Consider the following 25097-nt stretch of genomic DNA (forward strand, 5'->3'; position numbering starts at 1 on the left):
TTAATGAACTCCCTGTTATGAAGCAAATCATTTTATTTACTTGTTTATTAGAGACATGCAATATTTAAGCATGGAGGTGAGTGAAATAAAACTACCTGCTGTTCTTTTTATTTTCCATTCACCCTTTCTTATTTAATTTGAATTGTGAAGTTTGCAGTTTTCGTTTTTCATGTTTCTGCACATACAAGTAGTGTTTCAGTTATCACTTCTTGCTTGTGTGTGTTTGTCCAATGTGATGTGTAGCACTTTTGAAATTTTTTGTAGAAAACCATCTGTAGTTTATAACGCATTTTTAGTTTGAGCACTTTTTTGTAGTTTTGCCTATATAGTTGTGCAATTTGTCTTTGCTTCTCCATCAAGGTTTTGCTTCCATTTGTCGCTACTAATTTTAATTCCAGTATACTTATTTCCATTACCTTTTGCCCCCAATTCCATCTTTATTTTCCCTCTTTACAACAGTTTTAAATATATGTAATAAATTGTTGGTGAAAGGATTGTTTTGAAACAGGTGCAAACATAACATAATGCAAAGTTGCATACTTATAATCAGTTCATTGCTCTAGTTTGAGAAGTAATTGAATATTGTGATTGCATTATGTTATAATCCAGAAATGACTTTGTACCTACTGCGTATTAGAGGTACATCTGTCACTTGGAATATATTTCAGGATAAGTATTACTGTAGTTTTATTTTAATATTATCACAGACATTTTTGTTTACATTATGCATTTTAATTTTGTATAAAATATTTCGGTCTTTTACATTAAAGATTATGACTGAAATAATTAATAATCTAAAATACTTTAAATTTATATTTACCTGCAGCCTTATTAATTTAATTCAATTACAAAGGAAATTACAAAGCTCGCAGTGTAAATTGAAATGTTCTAGTACAAATATCTTTAATGAAATTTCATATCAGTTCATATCAACATTCTTATTAAATTGCATTGTTATTTATTATTACTGATCATAATTATGTCAACTTGCAGGTTATCGCCACTCTTGTGGTTATCAGTTACAGCACTCCCATCTTCGTATCTGTGATTATTCCTATTGGCATCATTTATTACTTCATTCAGGTATGACTTAAAATAAGCAACATAATGGGAAGTATTATGGTATTTAAAGTAGGATAATGAAAAACATGCTTGAATTTTATTTTCTACCGAAAATGGGAAATAGGCTTATAATTTGTTGTTGTTTAGTCAACTGTCCGAAGACAGGTCTGAACCTCATAAGTGACACCATAAGACATCACTCATGAGGCAACTAAGCCCTAAGCCAGGAGATAATGTGGTAGGGTAGCCAGTTCCTTTCCCCCTCCATTGCATACATCACTGACTAGTTATATATTACAGTAATCACATTTCAGATGTATACAAACAATAAATTGTTTTTCCTCTGACATATATCGTCAAGTGAGATGTACTGCCTGATAACAGATGTACAATCAGCCAGAATCTCAATCAGAGACGGTCAGCACGTCTGGCCGCGAAACCAGGTGGCCCGGGTTCGAATACCGGTCGGGGCAAGTTACCTTGTTGAGGTTTTTTCCGCGGTTTTCCCTCAACCCAATACGAGCAAATGCTGGGTAACTTTCGGTGCTGGACCCCGGACTCATTTCACCGGCATTATCACCTTCATTTCATTCAGACGCTAAATAACCTAGATGTTGATACAGCGTCGTAAAATAACCCAATAAAAAAAATCAATCAGATATAAATACATGTTATGAATATATATTTCAAAATTTACCATACAAAACTTGTCTTTCCTGATTAAAATGTTACGTTGCTTCATGACATCACAGGTTACATTACTCCAACAGTATTTATCTGATTCTGAAGGGTTGAGAATTTAGCAACAAGGATCTGTACATAGAAATACCAATAGTTTCTTGCCCTGAAGACTAGTATAGTGCATGTTCCCCATTTTGGAAGAAATTGTGAAATTACAATTACAATTGGTGTGCAATAACAAACATAAGCTCTTTCATCATGTAATGTGATCTGTCAGTTCAGAAGGGGACATTATATTCTTACAATATTTTTTATAATACCGAGTTGTGTGGGTTCCCTAATTAATGAGAGTTTTGTAAAAAGAAAATGGAAGTCAATTTTTTTTAATTCAGCTCTAAATTCTTCACTCTTATTTAAATAGTTTGTTGAGAACTCTCCTGCTGTTTCTCTGTTCTTTTATGAATAAGTATATGTTGTAATTACTTTTGTTAAATGATGTTAAATGAAAAAAATACTTTCTTGAGGTGGTGAAAACTAAATATTGTTTCATTATATTATTTTTACAGAGATTTTACGTTGCAACATCACGTCAATTAAAGAGGTTAGAGTCAGTCTCAAGATCTCCTATTTACTCACATTTTGGAGAAAGTATCACAGGTAAACTATTATTTCCGATATACATTCACTCAATAATAATAAATAAGTCAACTTCAATATGTTCATAATGTTTTACGTTGCAGGAGCACAAACAATTCGAGCTTATAATGTGCAGCAGAGGTTTATACGAGAATCAGAGAACAGAGTAGACTTCAACCAGGTCTGCTATTATCCTAGTGTCATTGCGAACAGGTGAGTTGAATTTTCGTAACTGATACTTAAGTACTTGGATTGTAAGAAGGATAATGATATCAAGGTCTATGTTCTGTTTTGAATGGGTTTGCTCTATTTTGTATTGTGTAAAAATCTTTGCAGAACGAAAAGTTACAAATCAAATTTCTGCAAATTTAAAGATCAAAACTAGAATTCTTTGAAGCATTTATCATCATAATACACTGCTCTCTTAAATTGACTGAGCATATTGGGAATTAAATCAATGGTTTTCCCAAAACACGCTATAAAATGTTTCATATAAAACTGTTTTATCTTGAAAAGGAATCAAAAACGAGCAAAATTGTATTAAACTTTCTTGTTCAAAATGTCTCAAAGAATAACCTCTTGAAATTAATGACATTACAGTACAACCTCATTTATCCGAAATAAAGGGGGTGATAACGTGATTTTTCTGATAATCAGTGAGAAATATTTTCGGTAAAAGTGGGAAGGAAAAGAGATCATGTAAATTATAAACAAAATTCAATGAGTCTAAAGTTGTAATTGCACATCAGTTTTACATCCTATAATCATTTTACTCGACATTGCACTCTTGTAACTAAAATGAATGACAAATTGAAAACTTACCTCGAATGCATATAGCATAAACTGTAATTCCCGGATAGGTGGGTGAAGGGGGGCAAAAGAACTTCTCACTTAACAGGACTGGCCGCGCCTGGTTACTATACAAAACAAGTGTTTGGGGGATAGAGGTGAGGACATTGATACATAAATTTGTAGCGATGCTTCAGGGGATGATCGAAATTTTGCAGGGATAAACAAAACAGATATTTTAATTTTTTTTTAGTTTATTTTTTTTTTATTTACTTATTTTATTTTATTTTATTTATTTATTTATTTATTTATTTGTTTGTTTGTTTGTTTGTGATAAATTTTGGTTAACCGAAGTTCGGTTTAGAGGGGTTTTACTGTACTTACCGTTCATTCTGTATAATATAAAGTGCACATAAATTAAATGTATAATTTTTTCACGGCTACACTCTTGTTTGTTTTGCTTTATTCTTATATTAACCAATGAAGAGAATTAAATTAAACTGACGGAAATGGTTACATATTTTTTTCTTAGTTATGTATATATGAAAAATTTACATACACTTCCTAATTAAAAATAAACAGTCATTTTGTTGTGCGAGATGATTTTTCAATTTGAATTGTTGAATTTGCCTACATGTTGAATTTGTGTATTCACAGATGGCTGGCTGTAAGATTGGAAATGGTGGGCAATCTTATCATATTCTTTGCTTCGTTGTTTGCTGTTCTGGGTAGGGACACCTTGAGCCCTGGTCTCGTTGGTCTGAGTATCAGCTATGCATTACAGGTACAGCTCATAATTAATTCGAACAATTATTTTTAAGCTGCAGTAAGAATTCATTTGTAGAAATAATGCTTAGCAATGTTTAACAGTACTTTAACTTACACATTAATACAACTTATAAGAAACGTTTTATTTCGTATAATGTATCTTATATCTTTTTTTTAAACCTATGAAGCTGTGACCAATAGAATAGTAGTAGTACCGGTAGTAATAATATAATCTAGTTTATCTTCTCGCTCTTTGCATAATGTCTGGTGTATTTTCTCTTTGACGCGATTTTTTTATTGCATATGTACGACTTAAGATGCAAGTCAACAGTTTAAACACTGGTCAACGGTTAATTGGCATTCGAAAATTATTAAGCTCTTTCGGTAAGGAACAGGCAAATACAGTTTTTAATCCATTAAAGGAATGCAAATTAGAAGATAAAGTTCAAATCCTTTGTTGTGACACAACTGCTTCAAATACTGGCCACATCACACTTACGAACAAGTTTTATGTAGTGCATTTGAAAATAAAATACCACAGATTACAAACAGTCCTGATATTCAGTTAAAAAAAAAAACCGAGAAAGCTGGAAAAATATAAATGCTAAGACTTTTACAATGACCAGAGATTCATACAAATCAACTTCAATGAAAGTGAAATTAAATTCTAGAATTTCCCCGAAATGAATTGTTAAATATAGTTTTAATATGTGATTATCATCAGCTAATTGAGTTATCCATTGTATTTTTGGGAGAAGATTTGTAGAAGAAACTCAATCTGTCTGCCAGATGCAATGCACCAAGCCTGGTTGATGGCAAGAGCATTGGTTTTGCTGAGATCTGAACTTTGACTGTCCGACAAAGATCACCAAACATTAAGAGAAATTTGTTTGTTCATAGTAAAAGTTTATCTTAAACCTTGGCTTATGTGTCAGTCAGCTGTAAAAGCCACAAATCAAGATTCAATGTTTTTAAAGTTAGTAAGGAAATACGAGATGAAGGATCAAACTATTTTTAAGGCAGTTTTGAAGAAATTCAGTTATCACTTACAGTACCTGTCAGAGAAAGTGTCTATTTTATCTCTATTTGATGATGATGATGATGATGATGTGCCAACAAAGATAAGGATGGCGGGAAATTTGAATAATGAGAGATGTGGTGAAATGGATGACATATTGCTTGATGAGTGAATTATTTGTTTGTAAGGTATTTTATTTCATTTTTAATTAGATGTTTTATATGAATATTAACTTTTAGTGTGATTTTTAGAGAGAACTATTGCTGACTTCGTATCTAAGAAAAGCAGAAATTTGTTATCTCGTCTAAAAATAAATTCTGACTTTTTGGAGGAATGTCATTCTACATGCGGACAAAATATTTCATTTGTAAATGCTAACGAAAGAGTTCAAACTTTAAAAGCAGTGAATGGCACTTCAGAACGAGCTGTTAAATTAATGGAAGACTTCAGGAATATTAATTGCAGATGAGCAGAAAGAATTAAATTTGTTGTGCTGTGTCCAAGACCATCGGCAACTTTTTCCAGACTGCAAATAACAGAGAGGGAGTACCCTCAGTGATTTTGTAACATGCAATGTTCGAACTCTTATAATATTTATAAAAAAAATTATTATATTTGGTACAGATTGATTTGCTCACTAATCATCAATAAATTTATGTGAAATGAAAATTTCAATGCAAAGTCGACACGGGTTAAAGACATGCAATTAAGTTTAAATTTTATACAAGAGAAATTGCAGTCATATAAAATAAAATTAGGGGTTATGCGTTTGTTGATGTGTGAAAAAAAAATTTGCCCATATAAGGGACTCTCAGAATAGAAATCTTTATAATTTCAGATCACACAAACACTCAACTGGTTGGTGAGAATGACCTCAGATGTGGAGACAAATATAGTGGCTGTGGAAAGGATAAAAGAATACGGAGAAACAAAGCAGGTACAGTTCTGTCTATGCTTTATAAATATCCGTGATATTCTTCCTAAATTACGATTTCCAGGTGCTTGCAATTTTACTGTATTTAAAACTTGATGAATCATTGTTATCTTAAATTGATATTAGTTTAAATATGAAAAATATAGTCTTAACATCATTGGTAGGTTTTGGCAACCATGATGAAGCCAGTGTGGTGAACGTCAAACGTTTAATGATTTTTGAAGAGCATATTTTCAATTTCTAATCTTTGACATTGAAGGTAAAGTGTGTTTTTCTAACCTCTTGTACAAATTTCATAAATTTTTATAGAAGAATGACAGTTTTTTTTATAGTGAGCTGTTTCAAAGGGACTGTCTATAAAATATATGATCTGAATATCCTTTACCAGAAAGAAGTAGTTATGATTTACTGCATATTGACAAACTTACATCACGCAATTGTATCCAAGTTATGTTAAAAATTCTTTACAAATTCCTACAAAAACTATAATAAGCTATATAAATGGGTTGCACTTATTAATTCATATCATAGCTATATAAATGGGTCTCTGACTAGTTCACGACAGGTGTTGACTTTCGTTGCGTGCAACAGATGCATTTCACATTGTTATTTTATGACATTACTTTGCTCACATAATAGGCGCATTTTTTTTTTCCATAATTTCTGGATTAAAAATCAAGGATGCATATTATATCGGAGGAAAATTTTTAGGGGAAAAAAATCATAATTGCCTGATATCCCACGTGATACTCATAGCTGGTTTCGATATTGGACATTCAAGTAATATTGAAAATGATCTATTGTACGACTTTGAGAACATTGATATATCGAACACTTACAAGTAGTAATAATATAAAGTACATAACACACGAAATGAATAAAAAATGTATAGCACAGTATAACCTAAAACTGAATACAAATAAAGCAGAAAAGAACCAATTACAATCCATTTTTGCATTTTAAAAAAGAACGAATCGTAATAAATTAATTCTTTGTTTTAATAAACATGACAAGTGCATCCAATATTATAAATGTACGCTACCACAGGTAGCAATTGAAAATATAACACATATATTATGTAGGTATCCCCTCCCTCCCCAACAAACACATCACTGTCAAAAATTGGGATGTATATATTATGTGATGGGATAAATGAGAAAATGTGGTAACATTTTCCATTATTTCTTCTGTTTTAAATTAATTAATACCTTCTTGCTGGTTTGAAATTAGATCCTTTTTTATATATTCTTTTTCGTCATTTTCTGTCAAGCTCATTTTCAGTTATAGTTATTAAGTACTAAAAATTAAGCACTTATTTCAAGAAATGTATTATATTTTATATGCGGGTGATCTTGATTATGACTGACCAGTTAGGACACTTCTTTATCATAACCTTTACTTCTACGAAGGATGCATGGTTCCCACAAGTCTTCATACAGGAACTGAAGGATTTTCAGACTGATTCTGTTTGTAAATATTTATGAACCAGATCTTATTGTAACAAGACACATAAGTAATTTGACAGTTCATTTGACATTCATGGAACAAAATCTTATGAGTGATAGTGGAACTGGCCATATAATTTTCCTTTTCTTTTTGAAAGTTTATCTACAGTACTTTGCTATTTTTTTTTATAGATATTCTGTGAAACCATTCATAAAATGTACCTTTCAATAAAATTGTTGAAGGAATTTTGTATCATTACTTATGATTTTGTTCCAGGAAGCACCGTGGGAAATTCCAACTAATCAGCCAGCTGGTACCTGGCCTGAGAAGGGACAGGTAGAATTCAAAGATTACCAGGTCCGCTACAGGGAAGGACTTGATCTTGTCTTGCGTGGCATCTCATTTACTGTGAAAGGAGGTGAAAAGGTAGGTTTTTGTTGGTGCTGTATATAAATTACATTCATACCTCTTTGCATTAGACATGAGTAACACCAACAGAACTGATCAGAATAACATGTAGGCTAGAACTTATTATTAGGTAACAGAACCTACTAAGTTCTATTATGTATTTCGTCTTGGTGTGTGTTTCTACTACATTAATTGTTGATGTGTTTGGTATGCTATGTGTTATGCTACAGTATTTTTGTTCAGATGCCTTAAAAATTTCTAAAAACTATATACAATAAATCATAAGGGTAGGAGATAAGTGACCTGCCACACATGTCTTAGAAATTTTGAGTACCTTTATCAAAGTCCACATCTGTGGAGTAACGGTTAGCGCATCTAGCCGTGAAACCAGATGGCCCGGGTTCGATTCCCGGTTGGGGCAAGTTACGCGGTTGAGGTTTTTTCCGGGGTTTTCCCTCAACCCAATATGAGCAAATGCTGGGTAACTTTCGGTGTTGGACCCCGGACTCATTTCACTGGCATTATCACCTTCATCTCATTCAGACGCTAAATAACCTAAGCTCTTGATAAAGCATCGTAAAATAACCTACTAAAAAAACCTTTATCAATAGACATCACTTATATTCTGTGTTAATTTCATTAACAAAATATTTAAAGTTTATTTGTGAATTAGCACATTATTGCTGAAATATGTAGCTGAAATTGTGTGTTTGTAGAATGTTCTTCATACAATCAAATACAATAAAACTTCTCTTTATGTTTTATGAGTGTCTGAAAAAAAAAATGCTAGTGAGAAAAATGTATAATTGAAGTGACATTTACTAACATTTGAAATGGCATTTGAACAGAACGAGTTTACTTAATTTAGTAAAATTTTTGCAAGAGAAATTTAGAACTTCATATTTAAATCATCTTTAGTCTATAACATAGTACTACTCCATTTTATAACACATATTCTTGAAGAATGATTATTTGTCGGAAATCTTAGCTTCTTAGGGCCAAAGTTGGCTGATATATTGCATTTCAAACTCCAGTCCAGAAAATTTTACGAAATTGACTTTTCTTCTCACCATGTGATCGTCATTTTAATAACGTGGATTATTTCACAAAAAATGCAGTTACTTTGGATTGCTTGCTCTTAAGGAATATACCATACTCTTCTATAATTTGTTCAATTACAACATGATGTTTACGAAAAATTTCACTGTTTCTAAAGCAGTAACAACATCATTAAAGAACACAAGATTGTTTGAGGTAAGTATGAGCAGCTTAGAATTTTCACGAATTTCGAAGTGTGCTTCATTTAACAGTGAACACATACTATAATTTCGACTACTTAAATTTTCACAGCAAACGTAATTTCGAGCAAAATTTATTTAAAACATATAAATGATGTTTTGTGTCTTCCGGAGTTTAAAATACGATCACATAAGTAAAAGAACAAATAAACGAACAATTTATACCAAAATAAATTAACATGGTAAATATATAAATTTTGTCAGGACATGAGAAAAAATGGATAAGTGTGAAATGTATAAAAGAAGTTTTACTATATTTATTAATTTACAATATACAAGATGTAGGCTATATAAAAATATTTAGGTGGGTGAACATATGTAGTTTTATGAATATGATTTAATGTTGGAGTTAATTTGTCTAATATACTGATAATTTATAATATAAAATATCAATTCCAAAACAGAAAGTTTTTTTACTAATTCTTTGTTACAGGTTGGCATTGTTGGCCGAACAGGAGCTGGAAAATCATCTCTTACATTAGGTTTGTTTCGTATTATTGAGCCAGCAGGTGGACAAATTCTCATTGACGGAGTGGATATATCTCGACTTGGTCTCCATGCTTTGCGGTAAGTCATTCATAATTATTCTGACAATTTAATTTCAATCGAGTGTTGATATACTGTTTATTCTTGTAGTGTTTAAATTTAAATAAATATACGCAATGGAAGGGGGCCAGTGCACCAAAATTTAAGAAGTCATTTTACATGTTAAATATAACAAAACTTTTATTACACTTTTCCTTCGATGAAGCACCGTTAAGCAGGAAAAAAATAGTCTTTGCCCAATGTTTGCAGTGCTCTGTTGTGGTAATGGCCCGAGAGAAATGGCTGATTGCTATACAAGCAGATAGATATAAATAAGTTAATGTCTTGAAGTTTTTTTTTGCAAATTAAATCTTTTAGCCATGAATTTAAATTGAATAATTGCGAAAATAATTAAAATAAATCTTACAATGCACTGTTACGCATCACTGACTGAATACAGCAGAGGGGGAGGGGAAGATAACGAATGCAGGCCATGCTTGTTAGAGTTATTGCAGTAGCTTTGAGGTTGCCAAATGCTTCATAGAAACATAACGATTTCCTCTAAATGGTGAATGTTATAGTCGCGTCGCTGTTATTTCTGGCGTGACTCCTCCTCATTGCTTATGCCTTAGGAAGTGAAGGCTGTATAAAGTCTAGGTGGGTAGTATCATTCGCCATTTTTGTTCTTTCGTTGCCGAGCTACCAGACAAGGAATCTATTTGCCGCACCATTAAACATTATCATGTCGTAGCTCCTATGATAATAAATCAAATGCACTGTAATTGAGCAAATAATTGAATGGCAAATAATGTCCTCGTGTGCTTTCTGCAAACGCCAACAAAAGAGCCAAAATGATAGGTGATTATTTTAAGTATTTATCGAGCCTTAGGAAGTGCATAACATCATCAGCAACGAATCACAAGACCCACACGTTTAAATGTAGCCAGCCTGCAACGTGATTGGCTGCCGGAAATAAGAGCGATGGGACTATAGAGAAAAAAACTTATTTAGATATTTCAAATATCTCATGGTCTATTATCAGTTTCATTTTGGTACAGAGGTTACCGTCCATCCTGTATATAATTGAATGATTATTTTACAGGTTCAGTAATACATATTTTAAGTTTGATATACAAGGAAAAAAATACTGAAATTATTTAAAAAAATAAGAATGTTAATGCTGTTGCTGAATGGTGCAAGGTGCATTATAAGTAGGACTAGGATTTTGATGACCTATAAATCATGAAAGAATGTCCTAAAAACAATGCATTTATGACCTAAAAATCTTTCAAAAATGCCCTTAAAAATTCCCTAAAAATTGATCTTACATAATTGGCATAGTAGGAATATTAATATTTAGACTATTAATTAAATTAAATTCTAGTACCAACATTCAAGTTTATTTAATTTTACATAATTTTTCTAAGTAGTACACTTTAATTAATTATTTTACCTGATGTAGTTCCATGTAGTTCACCACAAGGCACTCTTATCCGGAACTAGCAGGTACAGAGAGTCTATATTGAAGGGGTGGTTGGACTGATCCATTACGTGAGGGTGTACTACGTTAAAATGACAATATTTGTGTAGAAAAACGTTTAAAATAATATACAAAATAATGGGCATTAATTGAAAAAATATGTAGAGATAATATCAAAGAAAATAAGTAATACTTTAGATTAATAATGGGAATTTATGGCCAAATTAAATGAAAATACCCCAAAAACGATCGAATAAAACAAAAAATGCTCTTATGAGTTGTAAGAGGCAAAGATGCAAAAAATTGCCCTAACAAATATGTTTTAAAACACTCAGTTTATCATATAATATATAAATACTAAAGCAGCAATGTTTTTGGCCTATTATAAAAAAGATGCAATTTCATCAAAATCCTAGCCCTAATTATAAGTAATTAATGACACTTTTAATATTAAATTTTATATTGCTTTAGAGAAGATATGAATATTTGGAATGTTTCAAGCTTCTACCCAGACCATTACTTCCTTAATTTTGACTAAATGCTTTAGTCGTATTTTTGCAACAGGTCTCGATTAACAATCATTCCCCAAGATCCAGTTCTCTTCTCGGGAACATTACGACTTAACCTGGATCCATTTGGCCAGTACTCTGATGTGGATGTGTGGCGAGCTCTGGAACATGCGCATCTGAAAGCCTTTGTTAAGGGATTACCAGCTGCTCTAGAACATCAAGTGTCAGAAGGAGGCGAAAACCTCAGGTCTGTATATCAGATCTATTAATTCCTTGAAGTATCTTGCAATATAGGTAGATTCCAACTAGAAGGAGGTATTATGTGGTTAGCACAATAATCCCTTTCTGTCATGAGAGGGGATTTGAGCTACCCCTCAGTAAAATAATTTAAAATAAAGGTACCGTACCTGAATAAACCTCACATGAAAACTGCTGTCAGTATAATGTTGCTCATACTCCATTTCAATGTATCTACAATTAACACATTACATTTATTGTACTGTTTCCTTAAAGATATTTATTTCTCTTGCAGTGTGGGTCAGCGTCAGCTCATCTGTTTGGCAAGAGCATTATTAAGAAAGACGAAGGTCCTCATCCTGGATGAGGCTACCGCTGCTGTCGACCTGGAAACTGATGACCTTATTCAGGTCAGTAAAAATGGATTATTGACAGTACAGTACAGTAGAATTCCTCGTATCCGACAACTGTGGGACAAAGCCAATGCTGGTAATTGAAAAATACGTTTATAGGTTATGTAAAGACATACTGTACTGCACAAACATTTTTTTCCAAGTTGAAATTTAGTAATTTTCATATAGATATTTAAAAATAAAGTTTTGAAATACGTACAATGTTTATTTTTACACTGAATACGGTAATGTACATTCATCAGTTCATAATTATTGTAATGCAGTAATACTTAATAGCATAAAAACTGCTAAAAGTTTTTGTAACCTTACGACAATTTTAAATGGCATGACGTGAGGAACAGTGTAGCCAACGTCACAACTATGAAGAAGAAGTAGCGCTTGATGATTTGAACCTCTTTAACATACAGTAGAACCCCGATTATCCATCACCCTATTAACTGATATACGGATTATCCGACTGTCTATTTCTCGATCTTTTTTTTTTTTTCTTCAGAAATAAATAACTTATATGAAGTACTGTTTTGTACATCATATTAGTAGGTTTTACATATGTTTTTGCTAGAGAGTGTTATTACAAGCCTTTATCGTTATACAGCATTGTCTACTGTTCAAATTTCCGTTCTATAATATAATTTGTATAGCCTATAAAATGTCTTCCACTGGTGTTAACAGAAAACGTATTGTGCTAAGTATCGAAAAAAATGGAAATAATTGAATGGTTTGAGAAAGAAAAACTGTGGCATATCTCGCATCAGAATACGAGAATGGAGTTACAACTGCGCGATTTAATAAAAACTACAAGGATATAGTGTTAAAAAGTATGTAAATCTACAACATGAGACCTCCTTTATTCCTATCTTTTCTGAGACAGTCATTACAAATGGCTTCCTTGTCTCTTAAAAACCCATCGTTTACAACCAGACTTAAATTAGTGAACTTTTCATCCACTACATAGCGAGTTAAATACAAGACCATGGAGGAAATAACGAAATCTTTCATTGTACGGATTATCTGATTTTTTCGATCAACTGTTCAGTCCATCCCCTTACCACAGATAATAGAGGTTCTACTGTATCTCTAATGTGTGCTTATTTATATATTTATACTACCTATCACTCGTTGTAGGAACAGAGAATTCATGCTATCCTATTCCTATCCAACATCCCTTTGAAACAGGTGAGTTCAAGTGGTAAATTTAAAGATATCATCTCTACGCATTGTTTGCAAGGCCCAAGTGACAGCTTACTGATGCTACCTGATCTACTCCAGAGACATAACTGTGTTTTCAGTCTGTTTTCACACGTGATGAATGTAAAGAGTAGGCCTAAACACAATATGCAGCATGTGCGATCCACGAAAACCACTCACACCTTCTTCCCTTTCGCATGAATGACTTTTTTTTTTTTTTTTTGCCAAAAGTGCCATTGTTTTGGTATTGCTGGTTATTTGGGTGCCAGATATGAGGGATTTTACTGTACACTGTTAATTACAACATTTTATTATTACTGTCAAAAATGAATTTTCTGCTCTTTTCTCATTGTATGAATTAAGAGAGATAATCTGTTTCGAGAAATTTACGCAAAAACATGTTTTTTACATCACAGATATCATATTTTCTGCATGTCGTCTGTCTGTCTCTCTGTCTTGTATGGAGGAATTTCGTTCATTTGAGTTTTTAAGACTCATTTCATCCAGGAATAGTATTCATGAAATGTAATAATTTTTGCTAAAATGAATGGGTTTCAATAATACTCTTAAAAGATCGAGGCCTTCCTCGGTTTTAACTTATGTATGATGGAAATAAATACAAATACTGAAAGTATATTTGTGACTTGGTCTACAGAAAAATAAAAAGTTTTCATAGAAAATTCAAATATTTTTATTTTTTCCAGTTGCCTTAATGACTGGGGTTATATTCATTTGACAAATTACTCCATGTAAATATCATTAACATAAAAAAATTTAGTCTGAAGTTTCCAATTGGAGGCGTACATAATTCTGTATTCGTACTTTATACCAGAAGTGCAGAAAAATAACAGCTATACTCATATAGTTGAAGACATTATTCTTAGATATTGCAAGTAGATGGCCAAATTAGACTGGGAACTATACAGAGAATAATAAGTAAGGAAAAGTCTGTTCTTATGACAAACATTTGTGTGACATTGTCTAATACTGTAACATTCATAGCAGAAAGCTTGTTGGGTATGCATTGTAAGTCTGGAAACAACAGAACAGCAACCATCTTCTCGGAATGCGTGGATTTTCACTTTTAAACTTGCAGTTGACTGTTGATTATAGGTAGGAGTAACTTAAAATGAGAGGTGTATTAATTGGAGTTCAGGATGAGAGAATTGCATGCACCTTTTATTTTTTCTCAATTTTTGTTATTCATTTGTTTTTCCATTCAGTCATCCATTCACGCATTCCAGATAAGATTATTGATTTCTTCGTCATGTTAACTACTATGTTTCTGATTTCTTCTTCAGAAGTAAAGAACCTGAAGTATAAAAGTTCTATATAGTGCTAACATAGAGAGAACTTTAGACAGATGTGAATGTTATTAGTGTTTTAGTAAATGTGATTATTTTTCTTTTCTTTTCCAGAGGACAATCCGAAGCGAGTTCAAAGATTGCACAGTTCTTACAATAGCACATCGTTTAAATACAATAATGGACTCCAATAGGTAAGTTTATATATGAGGACCTCAGAATCAAAATGCTTTATGTTCACAAATCAAAACTTTTCAGGAGAGTCGAAAAACTAAAAGCGCCTAAACTTCTGATGGATTTAAAGGTTTGGAAGCAATAACATATTCAGAATTATACACAAAATTTGATGACACTAGTATGCAAAATCAAAAAAATTATCCAAACCTAATATTCTTCAATGAAGTTTTGAAAATAATTCGATTTGTTCCGAAATTACGGACTGAAATGATTTTATTTTTGCTGATGATATGGCGTTGTTAGCAGAAGAGGAGATGATACTAAGGGATATGCTGCTGGAGCTAAATGACAGTTGTGAGCAGTATGGAATGAAGATAAATGCCAACAAGACGAAGACCATGGTCATAGGAAGAAAAGTAAAGAAGGTAAACTTGGGAATTCTAAATGATGCAGTAGAGCAAGTGGACGCTTCAAATACTTGGAGTGTACTATAAGCAGTAACATGAGCTGCTGCCAAGAAGTCAAAAGGAGAATAGCAATGGCAAAGGAAGCTTTTAATAGAAAAAAGAGCGCCTTCTGCGGACCTCTGGAGAAAGAACTAAGGAAGAGACTAGTGAAGTGTTTTGTGTGGAGTGTAGCATTGTATGGGGGCAGAAAATGGACTTAACACAGTTTGATCCATTCAGGATGATGGACAGAATACGTTCTGAATCAGATCCTTGATTTCAGGCTGGACTTACACAGGCTAAAAATGTGAATTGCAACAAATGTCCAGTGTAGGATGATGAAGCACTTCTAAAGGAACGCAAATTCGGGGGAGGGGGGGGGGAGCACATTTCCGATAAAATATTGATTTAACCCATTTTGATTCCGAGCTCCTCATATATTTACACTCAGTGCTTTTCTTCTTGAGGAAAAGGTGATGGAAGTGCAGATTATTATAGGAGACTGGGAGATGACTGCTTTGCAGTGCAGGAAATTTTCTCATTTTTAACCTCCTTTTAACTTCAAGACATTGAAGGTATAAGCGAAGTTCAAAGAAAAATGTATGTTAAAAACATCATTATTAACACCTTTCTCAGTTTCGTGATGAAAAATAAAACAAAAAGGCGCCAGAATGCTGTTCTGGTGCATTCCGCCAGAAAAAAAGGACTGTTTACACTATATATTCGTGATAGGGATCTGGAGATTTGCTGTATGCAGATTTGTGAAGAATTAAAAATGAGCAAGAGTACAGGAAATCTGTTACTATATTCTCAGAAGTTTTATTTCCAGGGATTTTAACTCGCATGTTTTGTGAAACACATGAGAATAATTGAAATTCACCACATAGACCTGCTGACAGATTTTCACAAATCTGAGGACTGTGTTCGAATATTGTAATTTTTTTTTTCTACAGAACCATCATTTTACTCGGGCTCACTTTCAGCAGTGGCCTGGCCACTGATAGAGAAATAAAGAAAAATGATACATTGTGCAAGTATTTGTTTTCCATTGGTTCTTACGGAAACAAGATCCATCTGAAAAGGATTATATTGTGTTATTAAGACTATTACACTCTTACTACGTCATACTACTTTTGACCAATAAAACGGTACGAAAGGACGTAATTCAACCAATCATGGCTGCTTATCGCACAATTTTATCGCGTCCCTAGCATTAGTTTAATTTTATCGCGTCCCTAGCATTTGTTTCTTTGTTTGCCAACATTTGAAACTGCGCTGGTCTGGACGTTAAAAATATATATAAAATTACAAACCACTCCAGTCGATGCACAGCAGTTTCAAATATGACTCGCATTGGCATTCAAGAACAAGAATTAATAAAAATCACTGATCATACCTATGCATCTTCTGAAATCCGATTTACAAGTAAATGAAGAGCACCATTCAGAAATCCTGAATAAGTTGAATACACCATGTAGGCCTAAATCAACGAGTTCCACTTCTATTATGCACACGTCCAATATAACATCAATTGAACCACCAACCACATTCAAATTTGAAAATTGTACATTCAATAATTATTCCTTTTAAAATTATTCATTCGGAAATTCTGAATAAGTTGAATACACCATGTAGGCCTAAATCAACGAGTTCCACTTCTATTACGCACACGTCCAATATAACATCAATTGAACCACCAACCACATTCAAATTTGAAAATTGTACATTCAATAATTATTCCTTTTAAAATTATTCGTGTTTATTTTTTATGTCATCGTTAATTAAAACTTTTCTAACACTTGTGTATATTAGTTAGGTTATGTTATAGCTTCTGCTCTGAGAGGATAAAAAGAACTTCTGCTATATGATATTATGGATAGTCACACATCAGAGATTGTTTAATATTAAGATTTATTGAATAGTAATCATTACAGTGTCTGTATAAAGACACTACTGCCATCTAGCATGCATCTAGCGTAATATTTGTAATGTTGAGATGGTACAATAATACATTTGAAGACAGTTGTATTTTCGTAAGTCAATTAATATTTTATTGTATTGGAGTACTTCGTTCAGGGGCGTATTTTGCGGGCTACCGGTGGTAGCCCAAGGAAATTACAAAAGAAAAAGTTTATAATATAACATAATGTAATAATTTTGTATTATTAGTTTTACCATAGTAATTAAAATTAAAGTAATTGTTAGATATATTTTGTGTAATAATAGGGTCAGCGGTAGCCCAAACCCTTTAACCAGTGTACGCCTCTGACTTCGTTACTTCTAATCTTTATATACTTTCTTCTAATCGTGTAATAGTCAATTAAATCCCACTCGAGTTTTGATTTTCTCTAGATAAATCAAAACGTCTAATGAGATTACTGTTGATAATTTGTAAGTTTCATGCAAAGTAGTGTTTATTTTATTTCAATGATAGTAATTCCATGCTGCAGATTCGCTGCAGTGTGTGTTGGCATGCAAGAGGGGGAGGGGGGTTTAACTCAAGAACAAATGACAGAAATTTCCTAGAGCTATAAATAATCTTACTTATCCTGACGATCAGTAGTGATTTTGTATAAGTGTTCGGATTTGTATTATGTATCTTTAAAAATTCAATAGTTTGAATCCTCAAACCTTGATCTAATGGTGGCCAAAATAACCATCAGAGCCACCGGTGTGGCTCAGTCGATTAAGGTGCTTGCCTGCCAGTTTGAAGTTGCACTCAGGCTCGGGATCAATCCCCGCTTGGGCTGATTACCTGGTTGGGTTTTTTCCGAGGTTTTCCCCAACTGTAAGGTGAATGCCAGGTAATCTATGGCGAATTTTCTGCCTCATCTCGCTATCACCAATCTCATCGATGCTAAATAACCTCGTAGTTGATACAGCATTGTTAAATAACCAACTATAAGAAATAACCATCAGCTAGTGAAAATTACTTTGCTAATTTGTTGTGATCTCTTTATTGCAGAGTAATTGTTCTAGATCGAGGTCTACTGGTTGAATATGACACACCAGAAGGACTGCTGCAAAACAGGGCATCCATATTCTATGGTATGGCCAAGGATGCTGGTTTAGTGTGAAAACTTGCTAAGTCTGGCTGACATCTCCAGATCTCATGGTGTGATGCCAATGAACACTCCTCTTCTCAGATTGATTCGTAATTGTTATCATGAGCCGGGTATTGGAATGGAAATTTTATGTTCCTTTCTAAGGTTCTGCTAATGTTTATAGTTTGTAGAGCATATGCTCTATACGATGTGTACAAATATGCCGAAAGTTATGTATGCAGGCATTTTAAAAAGCCTTGAAATGTGTGTAAGGAAGAGAGTGAGAATTATACGTTATTGAAGCAAAAGTATTTTGATTAATTTAAGAGGACAGTAGTTCCAGTGTTGCAGCTCACTGTAAGATGCAATTGTGATGGACATACGTGCTTTGTGTCCACCATTCATGAAGGCAATGTTCAGCAAAACAGATGTTTGTATTGTAAAATAAATGTTTTATATATGACTGGTATCTAAACTGGACTTTATTTTACCTTCATTGGCAAACTAAACAATTACTTTATTTACAGCAGTGCATTAAAAATGTTTAACTCTCTTCTCAACAACCAACACATTAAGAACAATAAAATCATACATTCATTCATTTATCACTTGTTGATAAATAACACATTACAAAGAAAGGCCTAATGTTAAAATTAAATTTAGATACCAGTAATGTATAAAATATAGCACACGAGAGTAAACTGATTTTATGCACTCATGGAAATTATCACCCTCGGCTTCGCCTCGGGGGGCCTGACTTTCCACTCGTGGATAAAATTTAATTATACTCTCTTAACACTATAATTTACTATTACATCTCTGTTTAAAAATAGGTACTTTGGTTGACATGTGAGTGTGCTTGTATATGGAGTCTAAAACAAAACATGGGACCTGCTCATTCATATGTTTTGGTATTGTTATACAATATCACAAACCATATACAACAAAAATTGGTTTTGTAACTGTGATTTATGAAATTTTCACTAGAAGGACAATGTACCTATATTCTGCCCTATGCAAGCTCTAGAACTCGTGTAATAATAGACAAATTACAGTATATTAAACATTCAAGGAAATCTACAGCGTTTTCTGCAGTTAATCTTAATGTATGACATTTTTGTTTTTTGTATATAAATTATGTTATTCGTTACTATTACCAGGGTCTAGAACTGAACATCTTTTTAGCATCAATGTATTTCAATCATGTAGCGATCACATTCATCTTCGGTTTCCTAAGAATTGAAAAAAATTATATATATAGTAATAACAGTAATTAATTTCAGAACCCATAATCTACTCGTACATTACCATCGTCAGTTACTTTCAGCTTTTCGACTGTTACTTGGTAATTTAAAATCTGTGTTAATTACGAAGTCAGATTTTATAGATAGTAAATAGATTTTGTTATCAAAATGGATGATGTGATACATAAAGTGAAGGGTCTGTACATGCATATTTTTCGATACCATAGGTATTGGAATATATTTTATATATATAAAAGTCCTTAAATGTGTGTTGCAGACAGTTGTTATTAACCGTTTTGTTGTCGCTTGGGATTTACATGCACAACTTGATGTCGTTTATGGGTAAGAAATTGTGATGAAGCTATATACAACGTTAATAGTACATTCATCTTGTGTTTACTTAAAGCAAGTGAACTGAAAATGAATAATCTTCCTTAAATAGACTTTTCTGATGTAGGGGGAGAAGTAATGTTACATTCTTCCAAAATGTCATTGCATTTTTTTTTTTTCTTTTTAAGAGAACTGATTTAATACATAAATTCAGATTTCTCTTATTTGTTTAACACAATTGCTGGACCCATGTGACTGCTGTACAGTCTTATTACAGGAGTTACATTAAACATCACGTTTTTATACGTCAGTACTGTTATGTATGGTTACTTAAGTTGGCAATTGAAATATTACTTGCCTTAATTTTTAATGTAATTATTAATTTTATTAAATAATTATTGTCGGAACATTTGTACTTCACAGTGACAGTATTTAACAGTCATTTCTTTGTAACATTATTCGTAATTTCAGTAAACAAATTAAAAATGAAAGTTACTCAAACAACATCTTTAGAAATTGAGCCAGCTGTTTCTCTGGTAGAAGATTGGCACTTCAACTTAAGAACTTTTATTATGTACTTCTTTTTACAGATTTATAACATTAAAAATACGCAAAATATATTATATAAAAAAATTGTGTTAATATTATTCGTCAACTGCATTCCAATTTAGAACGAAAATTTTCTTCAGTGAGTAATTTAAAACTGTCATAGTAAAAATTGTTGTAATTGCTTTTAGTTTTACACCTTGATTACTTATTAAATGTTCATTATACATTTTACCTGAAAGTATAAAGTAAAAATTTTATAGTATAATTTTTTTTTTTTTCAAAATTTTTTTGCTAATATTATTTACTACTGAAGATCAGCAATAAAATATGTAGGAGATGTAAGGAAATTAACAATGTAAATTAATATAAAATGTACTTAACAATTGGGCGGCCGGGTAGCTCAGTTGGTAGAGCAGCTGGCTACGGACTGGAAGGTCCGGGGTTCGATCCCAGGTGGTGACAGGATTTTTTCTCGTTACCAAACTTTCAGAACGGCCCCGAGGTACACTCAGCCTCCTATAAAATTGAGTACCGGGTCTTTCCTGGGGGTAAAAGGCGGTCAGAGCGTGGTGCCGACCATACCACCTCATTCTAGTGCCGAGGTCATGGAAAGCATGGGGCTCTACTTCCATGCCCCCCAAGTGCCTTCATGGCATGTTACGGGGATACCTTTACCTTTACCTTTTTACTTAACAATTACACTACATTATCAACTCGCCTTTTACAAACCGTCTCATTTTCAGTCTTCATTCTTTTATTATCCACAATTTCTTTATTTTTTAAAATGAGTAGTGATAGTAACATACATGAAGTTCTTATCATTTTGAATAGTTAGGTAATTATAGATGTAATTTATTTGATACAAATAACGGTCTTTAATTTCTGTTCTCAGTGTCGTTGAATTTATTTCTTTATCCAGATCTGGGATCATGAAGGTACTCAGGTATACATTCTTGAATAACTACAATAATTAAGTCAAAAAATTGTTCCATTTGCAAAATTTATTCGTTTATCCAGTATTATTATTCTTCATCTTAACAATTTTCTTCAAATAATGGAAAACTCAAATTGTTGAATCGATAAATTTTTATATTCTTATATGCATGTTCTAAATACAAATTTTCAGTCATTCACCATGATACAGAATTTGTTTTTACAGCCAACAGTAAAATAAATGCAATTATGTTGGAGCTTCTGTAATAAATAATCATAATGTAACTTAAAACTAGTTCACATTATTTCTAGTATACATTTTAGTTTATGTTCATAAATTAAGTAAAAATGTTGCTTATGTACGAGTAACATTTGTCATGAAGGTATTTAATTTGTATGTAATTTTGAACATTACAATCAAAGAAATGACTGAAAAATACTGCACTCTTACATCACTTAAAGATCGCAATCATATAGAAATAATTGTGTATGACTCTCGTATTAAAACAATGTATTCTCACTGTGTTATTTATGTATTCTTTCTTGCCTTTTAAGAATGTACTCATAATTTTAATGTGAAGTGCAGATTTTCAGAAAGATTTCTCACAGCATCACAGAAGTCCATCAGTACTTATAATTAATTATATGTACTTAGAATCAAAATGATATACTCTCGTATGCCCATTTCTGATTGGAAATGTCATTCAAATTTGGTGATGGTATTTTTACTTAACTTTTATGTGGGAAGAAAAAATAAACATTTTTATGTTTAATATAGATAATACCAGTTGTTTCTACAAGTCTTGTAATAAGTTTAAACGAAAGAGTTTGTGAGACTTAAGATTGAAAATATACAGGGTGTTTTAAAATGTATTAATATGTAATTTTTTGCTGTTACATTCATACATTTCTGAGCAACCTGTAAAGTAAGTGCCTATATAGAATAGTTCTCTGACATGAATCTCAGTACTGCTAATTCTGGACTTGTTAGGTTACCAAACTGCCATTTTTTAATTCCTGTTGTAATTCTTGAAACTGTGGTTAAAAAAGTACTTTGTACCGTGGTATGCTAATTATTATAACAATAAAATATGCACTATATTATTTATAACTATGTCCTTAGAAATAATTTCTTATTACTGTTGCCATATTTCATCCTTGTTCATCCATGTAATTTCTAATTTTCCATAGTTATGAAAGATTTTAGTAATTACGAAAAAATAAATTCAAAGATTTCAAAATGCGTTTCAAATTTTAATGAATTCGTTCAGACCATTTTATTCGCGTGTGTGTGTGTGTGTGTGTGTGTGTGTGTGTGTGTGTGCGTGCGTGCGTGCGTGCGTGCGTGCGTGCGCGCTTTTTTTTTCTCCCAGAATTATGGACTTGTATTTACGAGAGTAAAAGGTGTAAAAAGAGAGAGTTACTCATGTGTGTGAGTGTTCTAAAGCAACTAAACCAACTGCACAATGTTGAACTTCGTTGTTAACTGTAAAAGCCACCAATATGATTGTGTTATCTGCATTAGTCTTATCTAGCTATACATTACAAGACCCAAGTTTCTTAGTGCGTTAGCACTTGGACAAGCTGCCATAAGCATCATGATCTGTGATCATGTTAGCCTTCTCATTTGAGGCTTGTTCTATATTGGAAATCTGCTAAATGGTATTGTGGTCCAGTTGTTGGTCGTAAGCAATGAGCCCTAAGGGCATACTCCTTACTACACTGTCCAAATATATGTATGCAGTGACCTTAAAATTTTCTTCATTTATGTTTAAACTCCAACGGTATTTTGTGTTGGAGACTTTTTTCTATTATTGCTAGCATCCCACCAGATCAGGCCTGGGTGCTATAACTCAATTGAGCCACTTCAGATGACCCCTAAACTCCCCACTCCATCTTCCCCAGCTGAGACAGTTATGTTTTGGACTGATACGAGTAGCCAGGAAGGCAAATATTGCTGAGTGACGGATTGTATACAGGAGCATCATAGCTTTCTGCTCTTGCTGGTCGCCTAAAATCCACCACTGACGCATAATGCCTTACTGTGTGTTTGTTTCTAAAGCAGTGTAAGTGGAAAAGACATGGGTGGGAGTAGCTCCTTTCTCTTCCCTTTTATGCCCAGGCCTCCACCAGATAATAGTGGTCAGGTATCTCAGTTTGTAAAGCAACTGACAGCAGATTTGAAGATCCCAGGTTCAATCCCAAGTGGTGGCGGGATTTTTATTGTTGCCAGAACTTTCAAGAACAGCCACAGGATTCACTCAGTCTCTTGTCAAATTAAGTACTGGAACTTACAGTATTAGTTGCCTCTCCAGTGGCGGCTCGAGAATTTGTGGATTAGAGGAGCTGCAGTAGATTTTGGTACATACAAATTTCACTTCTTGATATCATTACTAAAGGTATAGGACAAAAATAAATGCACTGCATATCGAAAAATCAAAACTTCCTGACTTAGTTGGGAGATGTTTGTGGCATCATTTGCCATAATCGCTAAAAAAAACTAATACCATCGATTTCAGTCTGAATTTCAGATCGGCAGACACTCAACATGCAATCTACCAGTTCATTCTGAATTGTTTTAGAACTACCTTTAAACAATGGCATGTTCCAAATTATTTTTGAGAAGCTTGTTTAGATTACGCACAAACTGTAGCAACCCACGAAATACACCAGGGTTCTTCTAATCGGTTTTTCATGATGTCCCCTAAGGGGAAGCTCATATTGACCACAAAATCAATATTTTTTAATAATTTCACGATTTTTTCTCTTTTCTTGATTATGTTTGAGAATGTTTGTTCTGTTCGCTTCACTTAGTTTTGCCTAACATTGCCAATGAAACAACATTTTTTTAGGTGAGACAGCGAAGATTCGTGATTTTTAATTTTTAGGAGCAAATGTCCTAAATCTGTCACACCACTCCGGTACCCACCACTCCTAGTCTTTGCAGTATCACCATCGAAGAGGAGGCAAGGAAAACAAAATACAGAATATTTTTTGTTCACATCCACGTAACCACAAATGCTTAGCGTAAATTTCATTGTTATACTTCCTTACATATATGCACTATTTCGGCTGGGTGAAGCTTGAATAAGATTTAAGTCGGGTAACGGACGACCATTTAATCTCACTTCATTACATCAATCTTCTCTGCAAGGGAAAGTTGAGAAAAATAAAATTAATATTCTGCAATTCACACACACTCATGCTTGCACACTTGCACTTGTTAAATTACGATACTAAAACGTCACACCAAAGCAACACTCAGATATACTGATGGTCAACAATGTTGTAAAAGGGGAAAAGAAGTCTCTTTCGTATTTTACGTGCTATATTAAAAGGATTCTACTCGTGCAATCATTTTGAGTTAAGGCAAATATTAGGTTCTGCTGGAGGCTGGATATATACGTAATAATAAGGCAAAAGAGAATATTAATTTCCTTATATTAACTCGATAAGATTCTACAACAATAAGTATGTGAAGAGAAAATACAAATTTTGTCATTAAGTTTCAATTTCGTGACTGTGCTATTACTGTACATACTTTTAAGTAATTCAATTAATCGAAAATAGATTGCGCTTTTACCACGTAGGCCTACAATATGGCGTCATTTATTCCTAAATTGTTTCGTTTGATTTCAACATTAGAAAGCATTCAGTAGAGTAGGCCCTACAGTGGAA

At 32.9% G+C, this 25097-nt stretch overlaps 1 protein-coding gene across 12 annotated transcripts in view; it reads left to right on the forward strand.

The window, feature by feature from the left end:
• Positions 1-22533, forward strand: part of MRP (Multidrug-Resistance like Protein 1) — a 246098-nt gene extending 223565 nt beyond the window's left edge. For all 12 annotated transcript variants that reach the window (XM_069839445.1, XM_069839446.1, XM_069839447.1 and 9 more), the window contains exons 23-33: positions 994-1083; positions 2310-2400; positions 2484-2592; positions 3826-3952; positions 5793-5891; positions 7611-7760; positions 9474-9607; positions 11610-11801; positions 12087-12201; positions 14811-14890; positions 18285-22533. In XM_069839445.1, coding sequence (XP_069695546.1) covers positions 994-1083; positions 2310-2400; positions 2484-2592; positions 3826-3952; positions 5793-5891; positions 7611-7760; positions 9474-9607; positions 11610-11801; positions 12087-12201; positions 14811-14890; positions 18285-18396 — 1299 coding nt within the window. In that variant the 3' untranslated portion in view covers positions 18397-22533. The remainder of the gene's footprint in view (positions 1-993; positions 1084-2309; positions 2401-2483; positions 2593-3825; positions 3953-5792; positions 5892-7610; positions 7761-9473; positions 9608-11609; positions 11802-12086; positions 12202-14810; positions 14891-18284) is intronic.
• The last annotated feature ends 2564 nt before the right edge of the window (positions 22534-25097 follow it).

The sequence above is a fragment of the Periplaneta americana genome, chromosome 11 (genome assembly GCF_040183065.1).
Source record: "Periplaneta americana isolate PAMFEO1 chromosome 11, P.americana_PAMFEO1_priV1, whole genome shotgun sequence".
Taxonomy (NCBI): domain Eukaryota; kingdom Metazoa; phylum Arthropoda; class Insecta; order Blattodea; family Blattidae; genus Periplaneta; species Periplaneta americana.